General features: G+C 45.7%; 1 protein-coding gene across 2 annotated transcripts in view; it reads left to right on the top strand.

Moving 5' to 3' along the window:
• The first annotated feature begins 1835 nt into the window (after positions 1-1835).
• The window catches only part of ACAN (aggrecan), a 36543-nt gene continuing 15341 nt past the window's right edge, over positions 1836-23037 (top strand). For both annotated transcript variants that reach the window (XM_054043186.1, XM_054043187.1), the window contains exons 1-12: positions 1836-1919; positions 2405-2788; positions 4216-4390; positions 5154-5281; positions 5958-6251; positions 8613-9074; positions 9645-9819; positions 10266-10393; positions 10531-10824; positions 11258-11440; positions 13444-15792; positions 16423-16536. In XM_054043186.1, the coding sequence (XP_053899161.1) occupies positions 1850-1919; positions 2405-2788; positions 4216-4390; positions 5154-5281; positions 5958-6251; positions 8613-9074; positions 9645-9819; positions 10266-10393; positions 10531-10824; positions 11258-11440; positions 13444-15792; positions 16423-16536 (4756 nt within the window). In that variant the 5' untranslated portion in view covers positions 1836-1849. The remainder of the gene's footprint in view (positions 1920-2404; positions 2789-4215; positions 4391-5153; positions 5282-5957; positions 6252-8612; positions 9075-9644; positions 9820-10265; positions 10394-10530; positions 10825-11257; positions 11441-13443; positions 15793-16422; positions 16537-23037) is intronic.

A 23037-nucleotide genomic window follows, 5' to 3' on the forward strand; every position in this document is an offset into this window, starting at 1 on the left:
TCCAACAACCCAAGTATTCCAAATGTGGGCCCACATACATCTCTGCCAACGCATCTCAGCCCTGACCTACAGCAGCCCCTGCAAGTTCAATGTTTAGCCTCTCTTGAGTAGAGATTTCCAAAGGGTTTAATATTTGTTCATGTAGATAAAGTACCAGGTTGTGATTTATAAATACATTTTCTCTTTTGGCTTAAGCAGGATTTGAACCCAGTTCTTCAGAAGTGAAAGCCTAATGGCCTGACTTTATAAGATGTAATTTATATTTTCTCTTGTCCTGTGCCATGCTTTCAACTGTGCTAGTTAATGAGCTTTACTACTGAGCCAATAGACATGTACGCAGTCTCTCATAATGTTCTCTGACTGCAGCCACACCAACACTAGCTGGGATCCCACTTGCTCTCAGAAGACAAACAGCCAGTATTTGGATAGGTGACCGCCAAGGAAAACCTAAATGATTCAGTAGGTGGGGCTTTTCCTTTTGACTCGGCGCTGAATCAGTGCTGCAATGCATAGTTAGTGGGTGCTGTGCCATCTTGTGAATGAAACATAAAACTGAGGTCCTGCCCACTAGTGGTTATTTAAAAACCCATTGCATTATACACAAGACTAAGGGCATTAACCTTGCTCTCCTGGCTAAATTCCAGTTTGGGTGAATTCATTCTGCCTTCCTTCATTCCTTCTGCCATTTCTGGATACAGGATAGTCCTCCACTGTCTGTCTGAAACTGTTCTGAACTGAAGACAGTTCAGACAAACTGTTCATGCCTCTGACGAAGTGGGTATTCACCCACGAAAGCTTATGCTCCAATACATCTGTTAGTCTTAAAGGTGCCACGGGACTCTCTGTTGCTTTTTACAGATGCAGACTAACACGGCTACCCCTCTGATACTTGTTCTGAAGTGGTGAGTTCCCCTGATTAATGGGATCCCTCCACAATGTATATGTCGTGTAGTCCTTACAGTGAAGTTGCTAAAGAGCTGTGGAATCCACTTGTATTTAAAGAAGTATAGACTGTAAAGGCAGGATTATTGGTTGTGTTGTGACCTTTAGCCTTTTCACCCTGAAGGGGCCAGATTTACGCTAAAATAGTTGTACAAATTACCTCCAAGCAGCTGGCCAAGGATTCCATGTTGGCTTAGTAGAGGAAGGATATTGGTAACGTGAAGAAGCTTCTATTTCGGGTGTTCCAGGCAACGGTGTAGGACAGGGGTCGGCAACGTTCGGCACGCAGCTCGCCAGGGTAAGCACCCTGGCAGGCCAGGCCAGTTTTATTTACCTGCTGACCCGGCAGGTTCAGCCGATCGCGGCCCCCACTGGCGCGGTTCGCCGTCCCAGGCCAATGGGGGCGGCGAGAAGCCGCGGCCAGCACATCGCTCGAACCTGCCGCGTCAGCAGGTAAATAAAACTGGCCTGGCCCGCCAGGGTGCTTATCCTGGCGAGCCGCATGCCGAATGTTGCCGACCCCTGGTGTAGGGTTAGGTAGAGAGGGCATCTGACCCCGTGGTCGTTGCTGGAATAGGTGTAAAACAAATGAGAAACTCCATGGCAAAATTGTCTTTCTGCCCAGAAGTGAAGATCACAAGAGAGAGTGTGAGAATAGAATAATAATGCTAGTGCACATAATGGACACTCTTGTCTGGAGCAAGATGCCTTGTCCCTCCCTCTATTAGACAAAGTGTTGCCCTGAAAACTCTCTTCTATTGCTAGTTATATGTACAAAAACCCTGTCGGGGTGTGATTAGGTACTGTAGGTTAATGGGCTTGTTCCCTCTTAAGAGTCCTCATTCCCTTATGATCATCCAGCAGTAATTAACCCCTGTCTCCCTATGTTGTTTGTTTCAGGTAAACTATGACCACTTTACTATTCGTGTTTGTGTGTTTGCGAGTCATCACTGCAGCCATCTCTGTGGAAGTTTCAGGTATGTACAGTTGGCGGGACCACTGTTCAGTTCTGTGGACCATACATGTAACAGGCCAACATGCCCCTCACACAGCAGACACGGGCAACTTAACAGGTCTACCTATGAGCTCACTAATTTCACCCATCATTGCCGAGGGCCTCCTCTCTGGGCTGCTGCAACACCATGACATGCTGCTGTTGCTGTGCTTGGTAGGGTGGGAGATACTCCCAGCTTGTAACCTAGTGCCAAGGCCCCCAACCTACCTTCAGTGAAATAGCATTATATTCCACTAGGGCTGTTACCAATGCTCAGGGGCTGCTTTAGGAACATCAGTTACTTCAAATTCTATCTACTAGAATATACCCAAATATATATGTTTCCTAATATTGTGGGTGCAGATTTACAAGCTAGATTGAGGCTACTTTGAAAATGTTGGTAGTTATGACTGATGTGTGTTATTGATTAATCCTCACTCTGTCTCTCTCCATATTGGGACTGGGCAGATCATGGTAACACACTGAGTGTGAGCATACCTGAACGGTCTCCCCTGCGTGTCATCCTGGGAAACTCTCTGACCATCCCCTGCTACTTCATCGACTCATTGGATCACGTCACCACAGCCCCCTATACTCCTCCTCTGACCCCAAGAATCAAATGGAGCAGACTCTCCAATGGGAAGGAAGTCGTCTTACTAGTGGCCACAGAGGGGCAAGTTCGAATCAACACTGAGTACAAGGAGGTGATCTCTCTGCCCAACTATCCTGCCATCCCCACCGATGCCACCTTGGAAATCAAAGCGCTGAGGTCCAACGACACTGGGGTCTATCGTTGCGAGGTGATGCATGGTATTGAGGACAGCCAGGATACGATAGAGGTCATAGTGAAAGGTGAGGCCATTATGTCAATGTTTCCTCTTGGTGATAGTGTTGATGCTTACATTGGTTTGACTGGGAAGAAAGAAGAAGGAAGAAATCTGACTAGGTGCATTATGAATAGAAGTGGAGGCATTTTACCCTTTCCATGAGCATCTGGCATCACTCGCTGTCATAGACAGGATGCCAGACTTGACGGATCATTGGTCTGATCTTGTATGTGAGCAGGAGCCAAACAAGATAGACCATTGATTTATTCTAATGTGGGCAGGATCTGGAATGCCATATTAAACAGACCAACAGTGTCACCCAGTGTGGTAGAAGATGTCACCAGTCTGTTCTGATATGGGCAGGAGATGGAACGCTAGAGGAGATGGACGGGTGGTGTGATGTGGTGTAGCAGGAAACAGGATATTGGACCTATGAGACATTTGGTCTCACCTAGTATGTTAGGAGATGGGATATTTTCCAGATGGCCCGTTGGCCTGTTTTGGTAGAGCCATTCTTACGCTCTTTCAAGAAATGTAAAAGTGGTTTAGTTTGCTAATATGTAGACAATATAACACACAATTAACTTTCCCCCAGTTAACATTGTTACTCTCCTCAATACAGTTGTGAGTGAGAAGAGGGGCCAAGAGAGAAAACATGCAAGAGGTTTAACTCTTCTTATGCCAGGCCTGAGTATGCATACAGCCACCCACTCCTTTTAAAAGTTACTCTGTATGGAATAGTATGGCTTAACTACATTTGCAGTACATATAACTCTTCAAAGCACATTTGCTATAGTATAAAATATATGTATCATCAGGGCAAGGACCATGCCTTCCTGTGGGTTTGGACAATACCCTGTGCACTGGAGCCTTAATCCTGATTGGGGCCATTGGACATTACCACATTCAAGTCTATAATAAAATAGTACAACATTGTACTGATAACACACAATTAGCTAATTTCCATAGAGTGTTTTTACGATACTGTGCAGTGCCATGCCAGCCACTTTAAATGTCTTGATACTTTTGGATCCTTCTGACCGTGATGTATTTGTTGCATTCTGGGATGTTGGTTTACGCTGAAGCCGTCAACATTAAAACACCGGATTTAGATGTAGCATGAGTGTGCTCCAGCGTCATAGGAGAAAAGACTGGACAGCAGGTCTGTTCCTGTAGATTTTTCTGTTCACCAAAGGGAGTACATCTAATTCCCCTTAAAACTGATGCCTGGTGGCCTTGGGATGGTGGAATATAGCATGGGAAAGAACAGAGTCTCTTCAGTAGATTACCCACGCAATACGAATGATCTGTGGCAAACACATGATTTTCTTCATGAGATAGAATGCCTTTTTTCTGACTTGCTAACCCCTTTGAAAGGGAAACTGGTGCGGGGCTGGTTCTTCACTGACTGATGTGTGTTTATGTGTGTGTGCTGGTGGATGTGTTTTCCAGGAATCGTGTTCCATTACAGAGCCATCTCCACCAGGTACACGTTGCACTTTGAAAAGGCAAAGCAGGCATGTATCCAGAACAGTGCTGTCATCGCTACTCCTGAACAGCTGCAGGCTGCCTATGATGATGGGTTTGATCAGTGTGATGCCGGCTGGCTGGCTGATCAGACTGTCAGGTAATCAGCTGAAAGAGGGGAAGCAAGGTGGCCAAGAGGGAAGAAAAGAGGGCTATCCAGGCAGCCAGGGGCTGGAAATGGGGTACAGAGCCTTTCACATCTAGGTAATTGGTTTAAATCCCATCCCAGGTAAATAATGACTAGCAGTTACCATCTGATAGTCATTTGGTGTGGAATGAGCTGGTGGATCTCAGTCTATTTCCAGGTAGATAGGTGTCCACATCACAAAACCACTCTCACAACTGGTCCCCTTGTTTAGCAGTCACAGCTGAGAAACTAAAGACTGAATGGCCCAGAGACTTGAGAGTGGTGGTTTAATCCCGGTTCCCATGCCCTCTACTTTGGCCATGCGAACTGCATAGATGCTATGCCAAGCTCAACAGATGTGGCTGTATTTTGCACAAGTCAAGTAGTCATCTAGCAGGGCTCAGAGGAGTCTGAAAACCAGCAACTCCCGCTGCATCAGTATCTTTGGGGGACATCTGGAGGATCTTCTCCCCTCACCTCCAGTGTCAGGAATGGAAAGGAGTAAGTCCACTTCTCCCTCTTCTCCTGTCCAGGAAAAGTTCTGGGATTTGGCCTGCCTCCACTTCCTCCCTCCTCCGAGAATGTCAAATCCCAATTCTGATTCTCCAACACCTGCTCAGCTTGTCCTGATGCCTCCTGCACCACAGAGCCATGTGACAGTCATCTTTCTAATGAAGCTTCTGTCTACTCACTAGACATTTCCTGTGCATGCTCTCTCTCTTGCTCTCGCTCTCAGGTACCCAATGCACCATCCCCGAGAGGGTTGCTATGGTGACAAGGACGAGTTTCCTGGAGTGAGGACCTATGGCATTCGGGAGACAGACGAAACATACGATGTTTATTGTTATGCAGAGGAAATGCAAGGTGATCTTGGGTTTCTCCTATGTAATTCTCAAGGGACTGAGCTGACAGTATCATGAGCATCCTCACTGCAGACAAGGATAAAACAAGAGGCAAAGGAGCTAGAAGTCAGAGATATTAGAGCTTCAAAAGCCATGTGAGATCCCATCTAGTCCCACCCCTGCCAAGGCTGGATTATTCCCTAACGCCTGTTTTTCTGGACTTTGTCTACTCTGGTTTTAATTGATTAAAGCAATGGAGCTCCCATTATTTATGTCAGGGGACGATTCCACATTCTGGTATCTCTCATTAGGAAATGATTTTCACAGGTGCTGACCACCCATGCCTACAGCTGAAGTCAATGGGAGCAGTGGGGCTCAGTACCACTGACCAGGCCCCAAAATATTCCTTATCTTAATGTCATTGCATGACTCCAAGTAGAACGTACACCCCCTTGTTCCACCCTAGAAAATTCCTCTCCCTCTTTGAGGTTTGCACCGTCCTAATATTTATAGACAGTGATCATGTGTATGTCCCCACCCTTAGTTGTCACTCATCCAAGCTGTACTTATCTAGTGTTTTTAACCTTTCCTTCGTCCCACCAGCCCCTAGGGAAAGAAAGCAAAGGGAAGAGAGAGGTAGATGAAAGAGGAATTAAACATTACAGTCCGTCCTTGAGTCAATGGTTGTGTGATTGCAGGTGAAGTCTTCTATGCCACCTCCCCAGAGAAGTTCACCTTCCAGGAAGCCGCAGAGAAATGCCTCAGTCTCGGGACCCGTTTGGCCACCACGGGAGAGCTGTACCTGGCATGGAAGGGTGGCATGGATGTGTGCAGTGCAGGCTGGCTGGCAGACCGCAGCGTTCGGTATCCCATCTCCAAGGCACGTCCCAATTGCGGCGGGAACCTGGTGGGGGTGCGGACAGTGTACCTCCATGTCAATCAGACGGGGTACCCTCACCCCCATTCACGCTACGATGCGATCTGCTACACAGGTGAGTTGCATTGGTTTTGTTGAATTAAGTACAGTGCCTCCGTCAGTACTCGTAAGCAGCAGATTCTTCCATAATGTCCCTTGGGAGACCATTCCAGTCTATTCTATAAAAAATTAATTAAATGAATAATAATAATTAATAATAAAAATAGTTAGAACCACAGGGATCACACTAAACTTCCCTCCACTTTTGGTACTTCCTTCAAATACTTGCGGATGGCTATGAGATCTCCTCTTAGTCATGGCAGTGCAGGATTAACTCAAATATTATAGCGATGGTCACCAACATAAGAATCAGATACATCACTTGTCATCTTTCCCCACTGATCATTTCTGTTGTCTGTCTCTCGGAATGCCTTTGACTCTGTTGCTAGCCCCACCTCAGAATTAACACAGAAAAGCTTCTTACTGTTTCACTTAAACAAGAAAAACAGATATAAATGTAGAGGCACCCAGTACCCAGAAGGCCAGTGCCCCTCCATTCTTGTCCAAGCAGAGAGAGAAGAGTTCAGAGTGTATGTTAGCATTGCAGTACAACTGAGTGTTCTCAATGGGAGGTGAGTGTGATATGACTCTATCCACTCCAGATTGTCAAACACCTTCCAAATTTGATGGCTCTCCAGGAACCAGGCAGCAGAGATCAAGTGCTTGCATATTAAGTAATTTAATATTCTAGATAAGAGAGCAGAAAGAAGACAATAGGTCATCTCCTGAGCAGCAGTGCTTTGCATAGTGCCTATGGTAGGGGTCCATGTGCAAGGACTCCATTTTGCATTTCCTTGGTCCCGGTGTAGCCATTGTACAAGGCTGGCCACCCCGTGCCAATGTTAGAGGGCTGCCTAGGCTGCAAATTTCCATAAGGGGCCCAAGTTGTAGCTAAGCATTGCCCTGACTCATGGGCATCTCAGCTACACCCTCTATCTACTAGCCATGCCCATGTCCTGATATGCCAATTGCCAGCAGCAGGCAGGGAGGGTTGTGTGTGTCTACACCAGGAGGTTCAAATTCAAAATGAGTGGGGTTATCTTCCCAGGGCCAGTGAAGCCCACTTTGGGATCAGATTATGCCAGCCATGTGGCACAAAGTGGCCTGACCAAACCAGCAAATCAGGCCCAACATGTCAGTGCCCCGCAGTCTCTCTCAGGTGCTACTTATTAAACCACTTAATATGACAGGTAAGTGTTTGAGCTTTGATGCCTGGTTCTTGGAAGCCTCTCAGATCTGTGAGAATCATAGAATCATAGAATATCAGGGTTGGAAGGGACCTCAGGAGGTCATCTAGTCCAACCCCCTGCTCAAAGCAGGACCAATCCCCAACTAAATCATCCCAGCCAGGGCTTTGTCAAGCCTCACCTTAAAAACCTCTAAAGAAGGCGACAATGAACTAGCCGGGTAAAGGAAATGGAATTTGAAATAAACCAACTGAGAAAACAAAGCAGCATTAGGGTGGAGGTCTGATCGTATTTGTTCTGCAGTGTTCAATCCTGTTTTCCCAGCTTCCCCCGTGCACTGCTCCCCTGCTCGGTCCTGCCTCAAAATATGACAGGCACTTGCTTGGCTCCCCGTATCTCTCTGTGCTTCACTCCCAGGCTCAGGCCTGCCTGCAGTGCAGCATTACAGGAGCACCCCCTTTCCTCTCCCCATTTTGAGCTTTGTATTTTAAATTCCCTGCTGCTGGCACTAGAGGTCACAAAAGACTAGATTAGTGTGAGGTACGCTAGCGGATTAGAGTCAAGAGTATAAGGTGTGGGGGGGAGAAGGGAGCTCTGACTCCCTAACTCATATGAAAGCTATAGAACATATGGGAACAAAAACAAGAGACTCCCCTTTTAATTCAATTAAATTCTACTGTAGAGTGCTTTAGAGAGACGAGGCGCATCGGGAGGGGAAATGGTCAATATTTTACTTTTTAAAAGGTTGAGTTTCACCCTCCAAACAGAGGCACCAAGTACCCAGCAGGCCAGTGCCCCACAGGCTCACTGAGTCCATTTGCAAGATGGAATAGCTCCCAGAGTACCCACATGCTGTCACCCATTGTGGCACTTACTCACATGGTCTATATCTCCCATCACACATATGCCTTGTGCAATAGCACCTCCCTTCAGAACACCTGTACAACTACCCCATTATCTACCCGAGTTCTGATCACATCACCCGCCCCATCTCCCATCATACCCACCCTATCGCCTACCCAGGTTCCCATCAAAGCCCCCACAACCATCCGATCGCCCTCCCCATCTCCCATCAGAGCATCTGCACACCCAGCTCCTTTCTTGAGTGTCCGTACATAGATTTGTTTCCAAAGCCTGGGCCCGTGTCCCTTGGAGACGCCAGTAAAGGAAACATTTGCCTCTTGTTGTAGATGAGGACTTTTTAGTCCCTGAAAACTTCACCATCCAGACCGTCACCCAAACCGAAGTGGAGATACCTCTTCCACACAATGTCACAGAGGAGGAAGCCCGAGGCAGCATTGCAACTCTAGAGCCAATCGACTTCACACCCACTGCCTCAGAGCTAGATGAAGGCTTCACAGTCACTCCAGATCTCTTTGCCACTGGTATCACTGCCGAGACAGCTTTCACAGAGGCAGAGAATGTGACTGAAGAGGGAGTCACAGCTGTATGGGTGACTCCTGAAGAGGTCACCACCTCGGTCCTGGACACTCTCTTCACCAGTTTGGCACCAGAGGTGAGCTCAGCGAAGGAGGACTTGGGGGCGACTGCCACGCCAGAACTAGAATCTGCCTCAGTGGAAGAGACGATTGTGCGTGTGACAGCCGCTCCTGAGAGCGGTCTCATTCCTGAGCAACCCATTTCTCCCACTGGTAAGTCACAGAGACAACAAGAAACCTCACGATCCATTTCCTCCAGGGCCAGCCACACCGCTGCTTCAGCTGACAAAATTGGAACACTGTCCATCTAGCAACGGATTTGGCTCTACTGGGGAAAGTGTGTCTGGCTTGGGCACTCCCAGTCTTTCCCCTGCCCCTAGCAGTTCATGGCAGGAATAGCTATCTGCCTACTGCCAGCAGCTTTTCTTCTGTGCATGGCACAGGAATGGGCAGGGGAGCCGGAGGGCATCTCATGAGGTTGTAGAATGACCCCCTCTGTCTGAGGATGAGAGCTGCATTGGCCGACACCAGATTCCAATGTTCTGTGTGCACCCCTCTGCAGCTGAAGGGGAGGTCACTGCATTGTGATAATTGAGGGGAGGAATGGGAGACCCCCAGATAGCCTCTTTAATAACAGCAGAGACCAGTAAACAAGGGACTTGGATCAATGTAGCTCCAGCAGGTACTGCTCCTACCAGGTTGGTTTTGAAGGTTGGTTTTCCATCCAGGGTGCCTGGGGGTCTCCGTGTCCATACGTCACTGCTCTCTCCCTTTCCCCACCAGGTGTCGTGTTTCATTACCGACCAGCCACCAGCAGGTATTCCCTCACCTTCACCAAAGCCCAGCAGGCCTGCCTGGATAACAACGCTGTCATCGCCACACCCGAACAACTGCAGGCTGCCTACCAGGCTGGCTTTCATCAGTGTGACGCCGGCTGGCTGCGGGATCAGACTGTCAGGTAAGGGGAGGCCAGGTCAGGTCAAGATTACCTGAAAGAAACATTCAGCCATGAAACAGAGTCACCTGGGTTACAGCCAATGTGCCGCACAACCCCACATGGATGCAGGACCCCAGTGACAGCACAGTAGCACCTGACACGGATAAAACACAGGTCGGACTGTAGTGTGCTGATGAATTGTGAACGTGTTCCCCACGTGTGCCACATTTTCCCATGTTGCGTGTCCACGACATGTTTCTAAATCATACTGATGAAAAGCCCAATACAAGAGCTAGGCATTACCATTATTATGATGATTAAGGATGTTGGGCACCTCTAAATGCTAAGTATGATCATTATTCAATGGAGAGCTTACGTCCCTTCCACAGGAACACCCACCGAGATTCTTCAATCGCAGTGTATGCAGGACCCTCACTGGGGAGGCCCCTTTCTTTCTGTTTTGGCAGATACCCCATTGTGACCCCACGGAATCAATGCGTAGGAGACAAGGACAGCTCCCCAGGCGTGCGGACGTATGGCATGCGCCCAGCTTCTGAGATGTACGACGTGTACTGCTACATTGACCGACTGAAGGGTATGTTCTCCACATTCCTGTGAGCATGGGTGTTAGGGTGTGTGTGTGTGTGTGTGTGTGTGTGTAAAGTACAGCGGAGGGGCAAAAATATCCATAGTTCTATGTGTAAGTGACTCGTACTTGATTTTTTCCTCTAGGTGAGGTGTTCTTTGCAACCCAAGCAGATCAGTTCACCCTCCTAGAAGCCCAGGAATACTGTGAGAGCCAGAATGCCACCCTGGCCTCTGTTGGGCAACTCCATGCCGCCTGGAAGCTGGGCCTGGATAGATGCCGCGCTGGCTGGCTTGCTGATGGCAGCATCCGATATCCCATTGTGACCCCACGTCCTGCTTGTGGGGGAGACAAACCTGGTGTGAGAACCATCTACTTGCACCCCAACCAGACGGGATTCCCTGACCCACTGTCAAGGCACCATGCCTTCTGTTTCAGAGGTATTGACCCACTCTTCAGAGCCATCTGCCATAGCACACAATGCTGATAGCACAGGGAAAACTTTGCATTCTGTGGGGGAAGGATTTCAAGAGGGAGATGATTACACGAGGGTTCCACTGTATGTTTACCAAAAGGAGCTGTTCCTCCCAAGGACACACAGGGACACCACATGGCTCATTCTTTACGTTCATTTTACTCTCACAGAATCAGAAAATTTGAGATGGAAACAAGCTATGAAGTCTCCTCTGCCCCTACTTTCTCCAGTCTAATTTAGTCTGTTTATCTCCTATTAAGAGAAATGCCATATATTTAATTATAGACCATTCTATGTTGCTTGTCACCCTGGTATCGGGATAGTTTATGGAGCAGCATCAGGTTTCTGAGAGAGCCAATGCCTTCTTAGAAATTCTCTTCAATATCTTTCGGTTCCAGTCCTGCCATCTCTGGACAAGGAGGAATTTGTTGAGGAGCAGATTGTAACCCAGGTGATCCCTGGCTTGGAGGAAGTACCCTCTGGGGAGGAGCCAACTGTGGAAACGGAGTTTGCCACTGAACCTGAAAATCAGACGGCGTGGGGAACAGAAGTCTTTCCAACTGACATTTCCTTGCTATCAGGTGGGTCGGGCTGTTCCCTGCACCCAGAGGTGCATTAGACTGGCAGAGGAAATGTTTAGGGCAAGGGCAATCCAGAAACAAAAATACGGTGTCCTTACCAAGGAGAATCCCTGTCTGAATCCAGTTGGGAAGTAACCTGATGAGGGAGGAAGTTTTCAACTGCAGCTCTCTCTTCAGAGGGAGTTGGTTCTCTGGCTCAGAAATCCGGATTCACCTCACATGCACCTTTTAGACAAGCAGAGCTCTGAGGCCTAGAGCTCAAGCCATCACACCTCCTGGATCACACTGAGTGAAACATGGTATTCCTCATGGACACTACATATTCACAGGCAACCCAGGGCAAATGGGGATTAATGTGAATGGAGAAAGGCTATTCTGTGACAAGAAAGTGTGGGCTCTTAGTTACTTAGAACAAATAAAACCTGGGACTCCCAGCTGTTCCAGCTCTGCTTGTGACAAGCTTTCTGGTAAGGGGGCCCGGAGGTGGCAGCTGACCCAACATTTGAGGCATCTTTGGGTTTTTTTAAGCTGTTAGCAAAATCCAGGTAGTTCATTATGGCCCAGATTTTCAAAACTGCACGAACAGGATAGGTGCAAACAGTTACCACAAATGCAGGTGTCAATTTTGTACACACCTTTTTATGCACACGGTTCTGGAAAACTGAGCTCAGACATTTTTTTGTTTTTTAAAACAGATGATTCGGTGCACTTCTTTTTAAAATAAAAATAGTCAAAGCCAGCGTATTGGACTCATCAGCCAACCCTACACTAACAAACCAGTGCCAACAGCCCAGCATTTCTGAGCTATCCTACAATAATACATCAATGTGCACAGTGGTGAGCTGGAGCCGGTTCGCACCGGTTCACGCGAACCGGTTGTTAAATTTAAAAGCCAGTTTAGAACCGGTTGTTAAAGGGGTGGGCAATTGGGAGAGGGAAGTTTTTCTGTTGTTAAACCGGCCCGCGGGCCACATCCGGTGTGGGATAGGTGTGGGAGTTCCGGGGGTCTGTCGGGGGGGTGGTGGATCGGGTCGGGGCAGTCAGGGGACAGGCAGCGGGGCGAGTTGGGTAGGGGGTGGGATCCTGGGGGGAATTTAGGGTGGGGGGTCTTGGGAGGGGGTGGTCAGGGGACAAGGAGCGAGGTGGGTTGATGGGTTGCGGGTTCTGAGGGGGAGGATCGGATGTGGGGGGGACAGGCTGTTTTGGGAGGCACAGCCTTCCCTACCTGGCCCCCAATACAATTTTGCAACCCCGATGTGCAGGGCCAGCTTTAGGAAGTGCAGGGCCTGATTCGAACAGTTTCGACGGGGCCCCGGCAGGGATGACTAAAAAAAAAAAATTAAAAAAAACAAGTGGGGCTTGTACTCACCGGGCGGCGCTCCGAGTCTTCAGTGGCGGGTCCTTCACTCGCTCTGGGTCTTTGGAGGCACTGAAGGATCCGCCGCCGAAGTGCCGCTGAAGACCTAGTAGGGAACCGGTGGTTAAGATTTTGGCAGTTCATCACTAAATGTGCATGTAAAGAAGGAAAATCATTCAGGAAATGGATTTCAATTTCTGGCTTTCATGGGGGGGTACAGCTTTACTGGAAGCAACACTGAGACAAAAACTGCAGGATAGGTTTGGATTTTTTCTTCTTCTATGTATTATCAGCAGAAACAGCAGCAGTTTCCATCCACTAATGGTTGCTGGAATGCTGGCTTTGTTCTGATGATTATCCTTCGGGAATTTGTGTTGCAATTGTACTGTCACAGGAGGTGATAAATTGAACCACTTTTCCAGAGTTATTTGAGATAATCCTCATTAACAGAGTTTAGGGGAGGGAGGGTGATCTGGAAAGTGTATAGGATTTTCTGCCCTCATCTTCAGAGTCTGTCACTATTTTATTCTATGTCAGTTTTTATGCACAGTCAAATAGGACATTTTCAATAGCTCCTTGAAACTGATTTGTTAAATCCTTCTTCCTCACTCTCTCTCTCCCCCCACTTCCCCTGCTTTTTTTCCAGTGAGTCCATCAGCTTTCCCCCCTATTTCTGCAATACCAGATGAGCCCAGTGCAGAAACTTCTCTCAGTGGAGTGCCTTCAGGGGAGATATCTGTGTCTGGAGTACTTGAAACCAGTGGTGAACCATCAGCTTCTGGGTGGATACCTGGAGAATCAGCTTCTGGAACATTTGAACCTAGTGGAGAGCCCTCAGGGATCGAAGAAAGCGGAGTGCCATCTGTAGACCTGGATTTCAGTGGACTTCCTTCTGGACTGCCATCAGGGGATGAAAGTGGGCTGCCCTCGGGCATTATTGAAGGCAGTGGGTTACCTTCTGGCGAGGAAGACCTATTAGTATCTGCTTCTGGAATCCCAGACCTTAGTGGGGTAACATCTGGACTGCAAGAAATCAGTGGAATTCCAGAAATCAGTGGGCTACCTTCTGGAGAAGTCTCTGGTGTTGAGCTTACTAGTGGCCTGCCATCTGGAGAGTATGATGAAAGTGGACTCCCATCTGGTTTTCCAACTGTCTCTCTTGTGGATACTACTTTGGTGGAAGTTGTAACAACAGTAGCAGAAAGTCAACTGGAAGGAAAAGGAACAATTGGGGTCAGTGGAGAAGGAGACCTATCAGGGTTACCCTCTGCTGAATGGGACATTAGTGGAAAAGTCAGTGGGTTGCCCTCAGGAGTTGATATCAGTGGAGCACCATCTGGGATACCTGATATCAGTGGAGCACCGTCTGGGATACCAGATATCAGTGGGTTACCCTCAGGAATCGATTTCAGTGGAGCACCATCCGGGATACCAGATATCAGTGGAGCACCATCTGGGATACCCGATATCAGCGGCTTTCCCTCAGGAATTGATTTCAGTGGAGAACCATCTGGGATACCTGACATAAGTGGCCTTGTAGACCTAAGTGGCCTTGTTTCTGGTGTTGATAGAAGTGGAGAGCCCTCAGGCGTTACCTTTTTAAATACCAGTTTGGTTGAAGTGACCACCCCATCAGTTACGGAAGCAGAAGCAAAAAAGTTTTTGGAAATCAGTGGATTGCCCTCTGGGGACGAAGATATATCAGGCACAGTGTCTGGAATTTTAGATGTTAGTGGTCAGCCTTCTGGGCAAATAGACTTCAGTGGAGGGGTTTCTGGAGCTCCTGAAATGAGTGGATTTCCAAGTGGAGTAATTGACATCAGCGGAGATACTTCTGGTGTTGAGGTTGTTAGCGGCCTGCCATCTGGAGTTTATGATTATAGTGGACTCCCATCTGGCTTTCCCACTATCTCTCTTGTGGATACAACTTTAGTGGAAGTTGTAACTCAGACATCTGTTGCACAAGAGGTAGGAGAAGGCCCATCTGGGATATTAGAAATCAGTGGACTTCCTTCAGGGGAAAGAGAAACATCTGGAGAAGTGTCTGGAGTTATGGATATTAGTGGGTTACCACCAGGGACAGTAGACATCAGTGGAGAGCCATCAGTCATTCCATATTTTAGTGGAGAAATTTCTGGAGTCACAGAGTTAAGTGGAGAGTCCTCAGCAGTGCCTGGAGTTAGTGGAGAGGCCTCCGGACTTCCAGAAGTCACCTTGGTCACTTCTGATTTGGTGGAAGTTGTGACAAAACCAACAGTTTCACAGGAGCTAGGTGGAGAAACAGCTGTGACACTCCCCCATATTTTTGAGTCAAGTGGAGATGGCTCTTCATCTGGGGAAATTGGTAGAGAGGCCTCTGCATTTCCTGAAATTACTGTAGAAACATCTGGATTTCATGAAATTAGCATAGAAACATCTACAGCTCCTGAAACTAATGCTGAAACATCTGCATTGCCTGAAATTACCATAGAAATTTCTACAGTTCATGAAACCAGTGGTGAAACATCTGCAGTATCTGAAATTAGCATAGAGACTTCTACAGTACATGAAACGAGTGACAAAATATCTGCATTGCCTGAAATTAGCATAGAAACTTCTACAGTTTACAAAACCAGCGGTGAAACATCTGTATTGCCTGAAGTTAACATAGAAACATCTGGCAAAGCTGTGGTCAGTGGTGAAACTTCTGGAGCACCGGAAGAGAGGAGGGAAGATTCTTCAGGAACACCCACAAACCCACTCCCAGATGTTTCAGGGGAAACTTCTGCACCAGACGTTGTAATTAGTACCAGTATGCCAGACACTGAATTAACACAAGAGCCCATAGGTCCTGAAGAGGCCCGGCTTGAAATACAGTCCTCTACTCCCATGGTATCAGAACAAGAGACCGAAATAGCTGTTGTTCTAGAAACTTTAGAGATATCACCCACTGCCACTGCTATCTTGCCTCAAGTTTCACCAGAAGCCACCGATGTGCCAGAACCCACTGCAGAAGGTATTGTTAAAATATTCATTGCTTTTCCAGCCCACCTTCTTTTATAGAAAGGGGGTGGGGCTTCCCTTCTGCATACAGCAAAGGGAACATAATGAAAAAGGGTATTTAAGAAATATTTTATCTGAATGAAAAGCTAGAGGCATGTAGGATTTGCCACACCAGATCAGACCATTAATCCCTCAAGTCTAGTATCTGCCTCTCACAGTAGCTGATAAATGATGGAACAATCATAATGCACCTGGCCAATTGTGCAGCTCTGCACATGGAGGGAATGTGAGGGGGTTGCTCTTTTCTCACACCTGCAGCAATCCGGTTATGCCCTGAAACACAAAATATCCAACTGCTTTTATCTTAACAAGCACAACTATCAGTGCTATTATTGGCCATACAATTATCCAGCCCCCTTCCATCCCCATTATTTGACTCTGACCTTCTATGGCAGTGGAGACAAATTAAAGTAGCCTTAAACCACAGATAACTGCAGCATAACATGGCAAGTAGAGAGTGAAGCAGCACTGAGACATGGATAGCAGGCATCTCCCCCTTTGTGCAGCAGCAGTAGGCACACTACATAACAGCAAAAGGCATCAGTATAATTTGTCTGATATCCCTCTCTCTTGGGAGTTACAGTCATACCCAAGACATGTGATGAGAAGCCCTGTGGAGCTGGAACCTGCCAGGAAAGAGACGGAAACATCACCTGCTTGTGCCCGCCGGGGTACATGGGTGACCACTGTGATATAGGTAAGCTCTGTCCTCTGCTTTGGTGGGGATGTGCAACAAGGGGAGAATATTTTTATTACCTAAAATGAGTCCTGCTGTGGACATGTCCATGAGCACAGCATAGCTGGGGGAAACCAGGAGGAGTTCACTTTCCTTTCACCATCATTGCTAAATGTTGCTCAAGCCTAGAGAAATCAGGGAAGCTCTGTTCTTCTCCTGACGCCCTAGAGAAGGCAGCTGCACCTTCCACTCTGGATCAATAGGAGAATTTCATCCTGGCAATTGAGGGGGTGAGAGGAAGAGGCAGAGAAGCACTGTAGCATGGGATATTCACCACTGTCCTATTTCCTTATCCCCTATCCTGACCTATATTATACCCCTATATCCAGAGCATTAGGATCTATATGTACTTATGGACGGATGCCTTGTGTTTCGTGATGTTTGTTATGGTGCACTAGGTCTGCTGTTGTGGACCTCCTGGCTTCTTCTGTGGCATTCAAGGGATTCCAAAGATCAAAAACAAGCCAGCAAGAAAATCAGAACTTTTTGCTCTCTGAGCTGCACCTGCTGGAGGCAGTACGTGCACTTGCCAAACCATGTTCCTAGCCCTTTGCATTGTCCCTTAGCAACTGTTGGCAGACAACACCTCACCGCCCTTAACTTAGCTTGGGTGCCCTTCTGCCACCAGAATCCAACTGTCACTTCACTATCTATGGCAGCTAGGAGTTGCCATATCCAAAAGGGACCTTTTGGTGGACTTTCATGCCCATCCAACGTGCAAGGCACTTTGCATCAGTTTGTCAGGCCCAACTATGCATTGGGAATGAAAGAAAATATATTTCTTCAAAGCTTTAAAGGAAGAGAAGTGAACTGAGGTTCTGCTTGATAGTATTGGGTCTTGTGCCTCTGTTTGCTGGAACTGGCTACAAAGGATGATGCGCATGAGATGGCATCTAAATCAAATTAACTTATTTTGTATTGGCTTTTTTGGCATATGTCACTACTCTCTTTCAATCTGTGGATTGGTGGGCTCATTCACTGGTGTACATATAAATTGCTACAGTACTTAAGATTGTGAAAACATCATGTGTCTTTCATGGTTGACAACCAGCTCAATATTATTCATACAGTGCCTAACCTGATGTCACTGTGAAAAAGTCGTCCCTTAGCGAATTAACCAGGAATTTTCTTCCACAGCAATCGCTTACCTGGCTATTGCTGCCTGTCAGGGTGAGGAGAACTAAGTCAAGGATAACATGGAATTCCTTGGCACTTCCCATTCCTGGCTCAGTTTCACTTTGATACCAAAACAGAATGTAGCCTGGGCTAACCCAAGTCACGGTTGCGGTATACAAGAACGGACATGCACTCTGTATAAAATATGGGCCTCTTTTTAAGAAACCTTAGGTCTGCGCTTGTGTGTATGTTTTATGTGCATAATTGTGCCTCTAAAGTTTTTGAAATTTTGCCTTCATATATATTTGCTTGTATATGGTACAATCCATGAATGCAACCAGACTTGCTCAGTCATTTCTAGTAAAACAATAAAATCCATCATCATAGCTCCCAGAACTATTTTCTCACTTTAACTCGGTTAAACCACTAATGCATACTGCTTTGGGTTAGGCAGGGATTTTTCTGGAAGCAGCGCTTCTACTGGTTGGAGCAGAGAGCTGGGTTCTAATACCATACCTGCCACTGAATCACGGAGCAGTCTTGGGCAAATCACTTTACGTCTCTGTGCTTCGCTTTTCTCATCTAAAAATAGAGATATTAATAATTACCTGCCTCAGAGGTAGGTTGTGAGGTTTAATTCGTTTCCATTTATAATGCATTTGATATCCTTAGGTGGATGATGCTATAGTGATAGAAAGTATCATTATGTCTATGAGGTCTCAATTGGCCATCAAGCTCATTATATTTCTGATACGTCAGTGCTCTCTTGCTCTCGCCCCACCTCCTTCTCTTTTGTCTTGCTAATAAAATTTTTACTTTGTCTGGTACTTTCTTTGATGGTGTATCCCGTGTATGTGATTGTCACTTCAAACCCGGTCCATACCTTCGGTAGCCAATCAAACGTCAGTCTTTCCGTGTTTGCACGGTTACCAGCACAACTCAAGATACAGTTCAGATATGAAGGACCAAGCCCTGAAACCAGAGCCTTGTCACTTCTTAATACACAAAGATGGAGAACCAGGTAACAGGAGCCAGCCTCTATCTTCATAAAGCTTCAGTATTGTGGAGGCTACATGACTCACTGGAGTCTCCATCTGATTTGAGCTGTCTCTCCCCTTTGCTCATGAATCAGTGAAACCAAAGGATTCCAATATCCCACTTGCACTTGTTCTCTACACTGTCACTGAGGGGACTATTCAGAACTGACCTGAATACCCCAACATGGTAGTAGGGGGCCCATGCTGCAGAGAGTGGTGTGGGTGACTCTGTAGGGGGCACTCCTCCCTATGAGTAAGTATTGACCGTGATACCCCAGCACAGTTCTAAGTGCACTGTGCTGCAGGGAATGGTGTGAGTGACTCAGTAGAAGGCACTTTCCTTTCTGAGTCAGTACTCACCCCAGTATGTTTCCATGTTTAGTGTGGGCGACTCAACAGGGACATTACTGAACCACTGCGTTTACATGACGCCAGGCATGGGGTTTGGCACTATGCTAATGGAGTTATTGTCCTGGTCATTAAATATTCCACAGCCCTTTTTGCAAGAGTAATGGGTAGTGTCATTGGCCTACCACTGTTGCCACGTTCCACCCCAGAGGTGGTGGCGTAGCAGTGAAGGGAGGAAGTGATTATATGGCTGTACATTAGAACTCAGCAAATAAGTTGTAAGAAAGAATTTGTCTGCTAGTTTTGCTGCTTTTTCTATCTGTAAATTGCCCACAAAAATTGCAAAATTCTCATGTTAACTTGTTCAAAATCCTTGGCAACTCTCTTCAGTGAATAATTTGTGATCTGCATCTACGGCTCATTGCACATGTTCAAAATCTCAACTGTGCTTTGTAGTGGCAAGTTACAAAAATCACAGTGTATTGTTTGTTTGTTAATTGGACAATTTATGTAAGTAACCAACAGTATAAAGTTCAAATGAATATATATGACAGTTTAGTGATGTGGTTTAGAATCTGTGTTCAGTGACTATTCCAGCATTCAAGCTGAAAATGTGCCTTTTAGGCTAGTAAAGCTCATTTGCAAACTTATTCATGGAGAGTGAAATTCACTCGTGGGCAAAGAGCCCGAACAAGTCCTATTTCAGAGCAGAACTTAAGGGAGGCCTAGTCCTTGTACTAGCCTTCCACAAAAGGGTGAATTGCATCTAGAAATAAGCCCTAAATGTGTAAACAAAGTGATTTTTTTAAGATGGAACAACTATTCACAAAGATGGTTTTGCAATGTTAGTCCAATTCTACTAAAAAGATAGTCTTCAAAGTGCTTTGGGATCCTTTGAGATGAGAGATGCTAGAGAAATGAAAGGGGGAATCTGCATATTGAGAACCATAATAGATTTAATAATGGACCTATGCTGCCTCCTTCTTCTGGTTCTCCTGGTGTATCTTGTCTTCCTAATCTAGAAAGTGAGCTCTTTGGGACAGGCACTGTCTTGATAGCTGTGTCTGGTGCTGTGTTGAACATTGGTGGGCACCAGAAGAATAATCAAAAAAGATAATAATAAAGCAGAATGGAATCTAGTTCATCTTGCAAGAAGGAGCCCAACGCAAAGACCCAGCTGAAGTGGGGCTTTCATGCTAGGTTTTAATATAAATTCCTACTAAGCCTACCTTGGTAAGGTTTTCAAGTGGATTCAGTGATTACAGGGTTTTTTTAAATGAAAATTTCTCTACTCTACCATACCATATGATTCCCCCAAGATATCAACACCAGAAGCCAAAGTGGGAGTTTTGTCAGCCAGTGGATTGAAGGTTAACCCTCGGATGCTGGCATTTTCCAGACTTCTAGTCAAGGAATACTAAGGTCCATGCAGGCATGTCAGATGTCAGCAATCTATTATTGCCCTCAAGGGTCCTACAAGGGCCTCAAATTTGAAGCGTTGTTCACATAACTGGTCTCTCCATCCAGACTTTTGCCAACTGTGTGCAGAAGCCTGTTACAATTGACAAAATCTGAGGGCACACAAGTATTAGCAAAAAATTCTGTGCTGGCATTTTAGTGAAAAGGCTGTGGTTTGCATCTTTTGAACTAGCTGATGATTTTAAAGACTTCAGTCAGGTCAAGGAAAAAACTGACATTTGTTGAAACATCAGCAATTTACCAAAAGGTTTGCATCTCTCTGGATCTGCTGCCCAGCCAGCCAAAACAGCGGAAGTGTATTAGGTGATTTTGAAGGCGTCTTGATGGGTGCAATGCTTTTTTCTGGCCTGAAGGATATTTTTTGTTGATTAAAAGAAAGCAGTAGAAGAAAAACCTTTTTTAAAAAATCACAGAAATGAGTCATACAATTCTATTTAATGTGAGAGTCGGGCTATGAAGGAGGATAAGGTAGCTCTAACAAGTTCCAGCTGAGATCTAGGCATTGGCAGATGTCTTTACTGGCCAATCCAGTTATTTGGTGTCTCTTGGCTGTTTCATGACATTAAGCCAAAGGATTGTTCGTTTATGGAAAACCAGCTCTGAGGATACAACCTAAAATAATGGCCTGTTGTATAGATAAAGTGAATTTTCTTTTACAGATAATATTGTGGAGCCAAGGATTCCCGAGATTCCTGAGCTCTCAGTGCTTATAATCAAGTCATCACTTGTAAACATAGCACTGAGAGGGAGTACCACAAGATAAACATGTTTCCTGATAAGTGTCCGAGTTTTGTAGTTTAATAGAATATTTTCTATGTTGTGGCAGGTTATTTTCTGCTCCTCTGTATCCTGAGGCTTAAATTTCATTTTTTTATATATTTTTCTATGGCTTAAGTCAGAGAAATTAGACTCTTTCCATCTGCTGTCAAGTCATTCCTTGGCTGTACTACTGCCAAGAGCCATTACTTATCTCTCACATCTAAGAGAATTGTTTTCTCCAACTGCTTCTTTTCCGCTTTGATCAGGATCTGGCAACAGAGGTAAAGTGTGAATGGAGTTATCTTTTAGGTGCCACCCCCCTTACTGGCTTTGGGATATTCTTCCCTCCTTAACCCACCAGATCAGTGTTCATAATATTCCCAGGAATTCCTGGAAAGCAGAAGCTATGATTTCTGGCAAGATTTTCTTGGCTCGCTAAAAAAGTATTGTTTAGTCAGTCTTTTGAGTCCCTATTTAGTGGTTCATACACATCAGTAAACCCTATAAAAACAGGTCAGTGTGGGTGCGGGTTGTACACTTTGAAAATGTCTTGCTTTTCAAGCTGCAGAATGGAGTCAGGATTTTGGATGCCAGATTGTATTTCCAAACAGATTACTCTTAATCCCAAGAAAACTGTAGGAATTTTTTAGTTTTAGAGTGGTGTTTCATATCCTTCCTGCTTGCAAGCTGTTCCTCCTTAGTGAATGTTTTAAACACAAAACTAAACTTGTTTAATCAGTATTCAAATATATCAGTGATCTAGGTTGCCTTTTTAATAAAACACCACAAGTATTGTATCTTTAAAAAGTCCGTACCACTGTTACTGACAATAACATCTTAGATAATTAAAAGGGAAACAGTTCTGAAACGCTAATGTATTCTTCATCACTGATGCTGTTTGTTCATGTTTGCAATTATAGTAAAATGGTCAGTTTCATTTTTGTTTATAAATGGTTTCTCTTCCTGTTTCTTATGTTCTAGTATAGTGTTATTGTGTTTAAGTTTGCAAGACTGCATGGGAAGATCTAGTTGTATACTACCTGAGTAGAATAGGAGTGAGTAAATGCAATACATACCTGGGAACATCAGAGTTTAGGAAGGGAATAACAAACTGGTCAAACTATTTTGTGTTTGCCTAAATGAAGCATCCAGAGTAATCCTGCTACCTCCCTGCTTTTGTCAGTCAACAGTTGACATCTATTAAATACGAAACCCTGTTTTCATTTTTTTTTTTAAAGCATGAAAACATTTTTTTTAAAAGTGAGGCCTAAAACGCTAGTCCCTTTAAGAATACATCAGCTAGAAAACCCATGTTGTGACAAGACATTTGAATGGTCTTTTTGAATGTTCTGATGATAGCACGGTAAGTATAAATCATCTTCTAAAGACCCCTTATTTTCGTGATGCCCTCCAGAAGTGAGTTAATGTTTAAAATGCACTCTCTGTTCTCGGCTCCCCATTGCATTCTGTCTTCCGTGACTTTCTCTTAGACTGGAAGCTCTTCAAAGCAGGGGCTGTCTCATTCTGTCTTGTAATGCCCCACGTACATTGTTAGCACTTAAATAATAGTAATAATCTTTTCTTCCTGTCCTGGTAAAGAAGCTATATGAAGGGGACCAGCAAGGGAGTCGTGAGAAGACAAACATGCATGTTTAGGAAAATTTACATAAAATAACAAATATCTAATAACAGTGGCTTTGTAAATTCCTTCAGTGTTAAGACA

This window comes from Malaclemys terrapin, chromosome 10 (assembly GCF_027887155.1).
Source record: "Malaclemys terrapin pileata isolate rMalTer1 chromosome 10, rMalTer1.hap1, whole genome shotgun sequence".
Lineage (NCBI taxonomy): Eukaryota > Metazoa > Chordata > Testudines > Emydidae > Malaclemys > Malaclemys terrapin.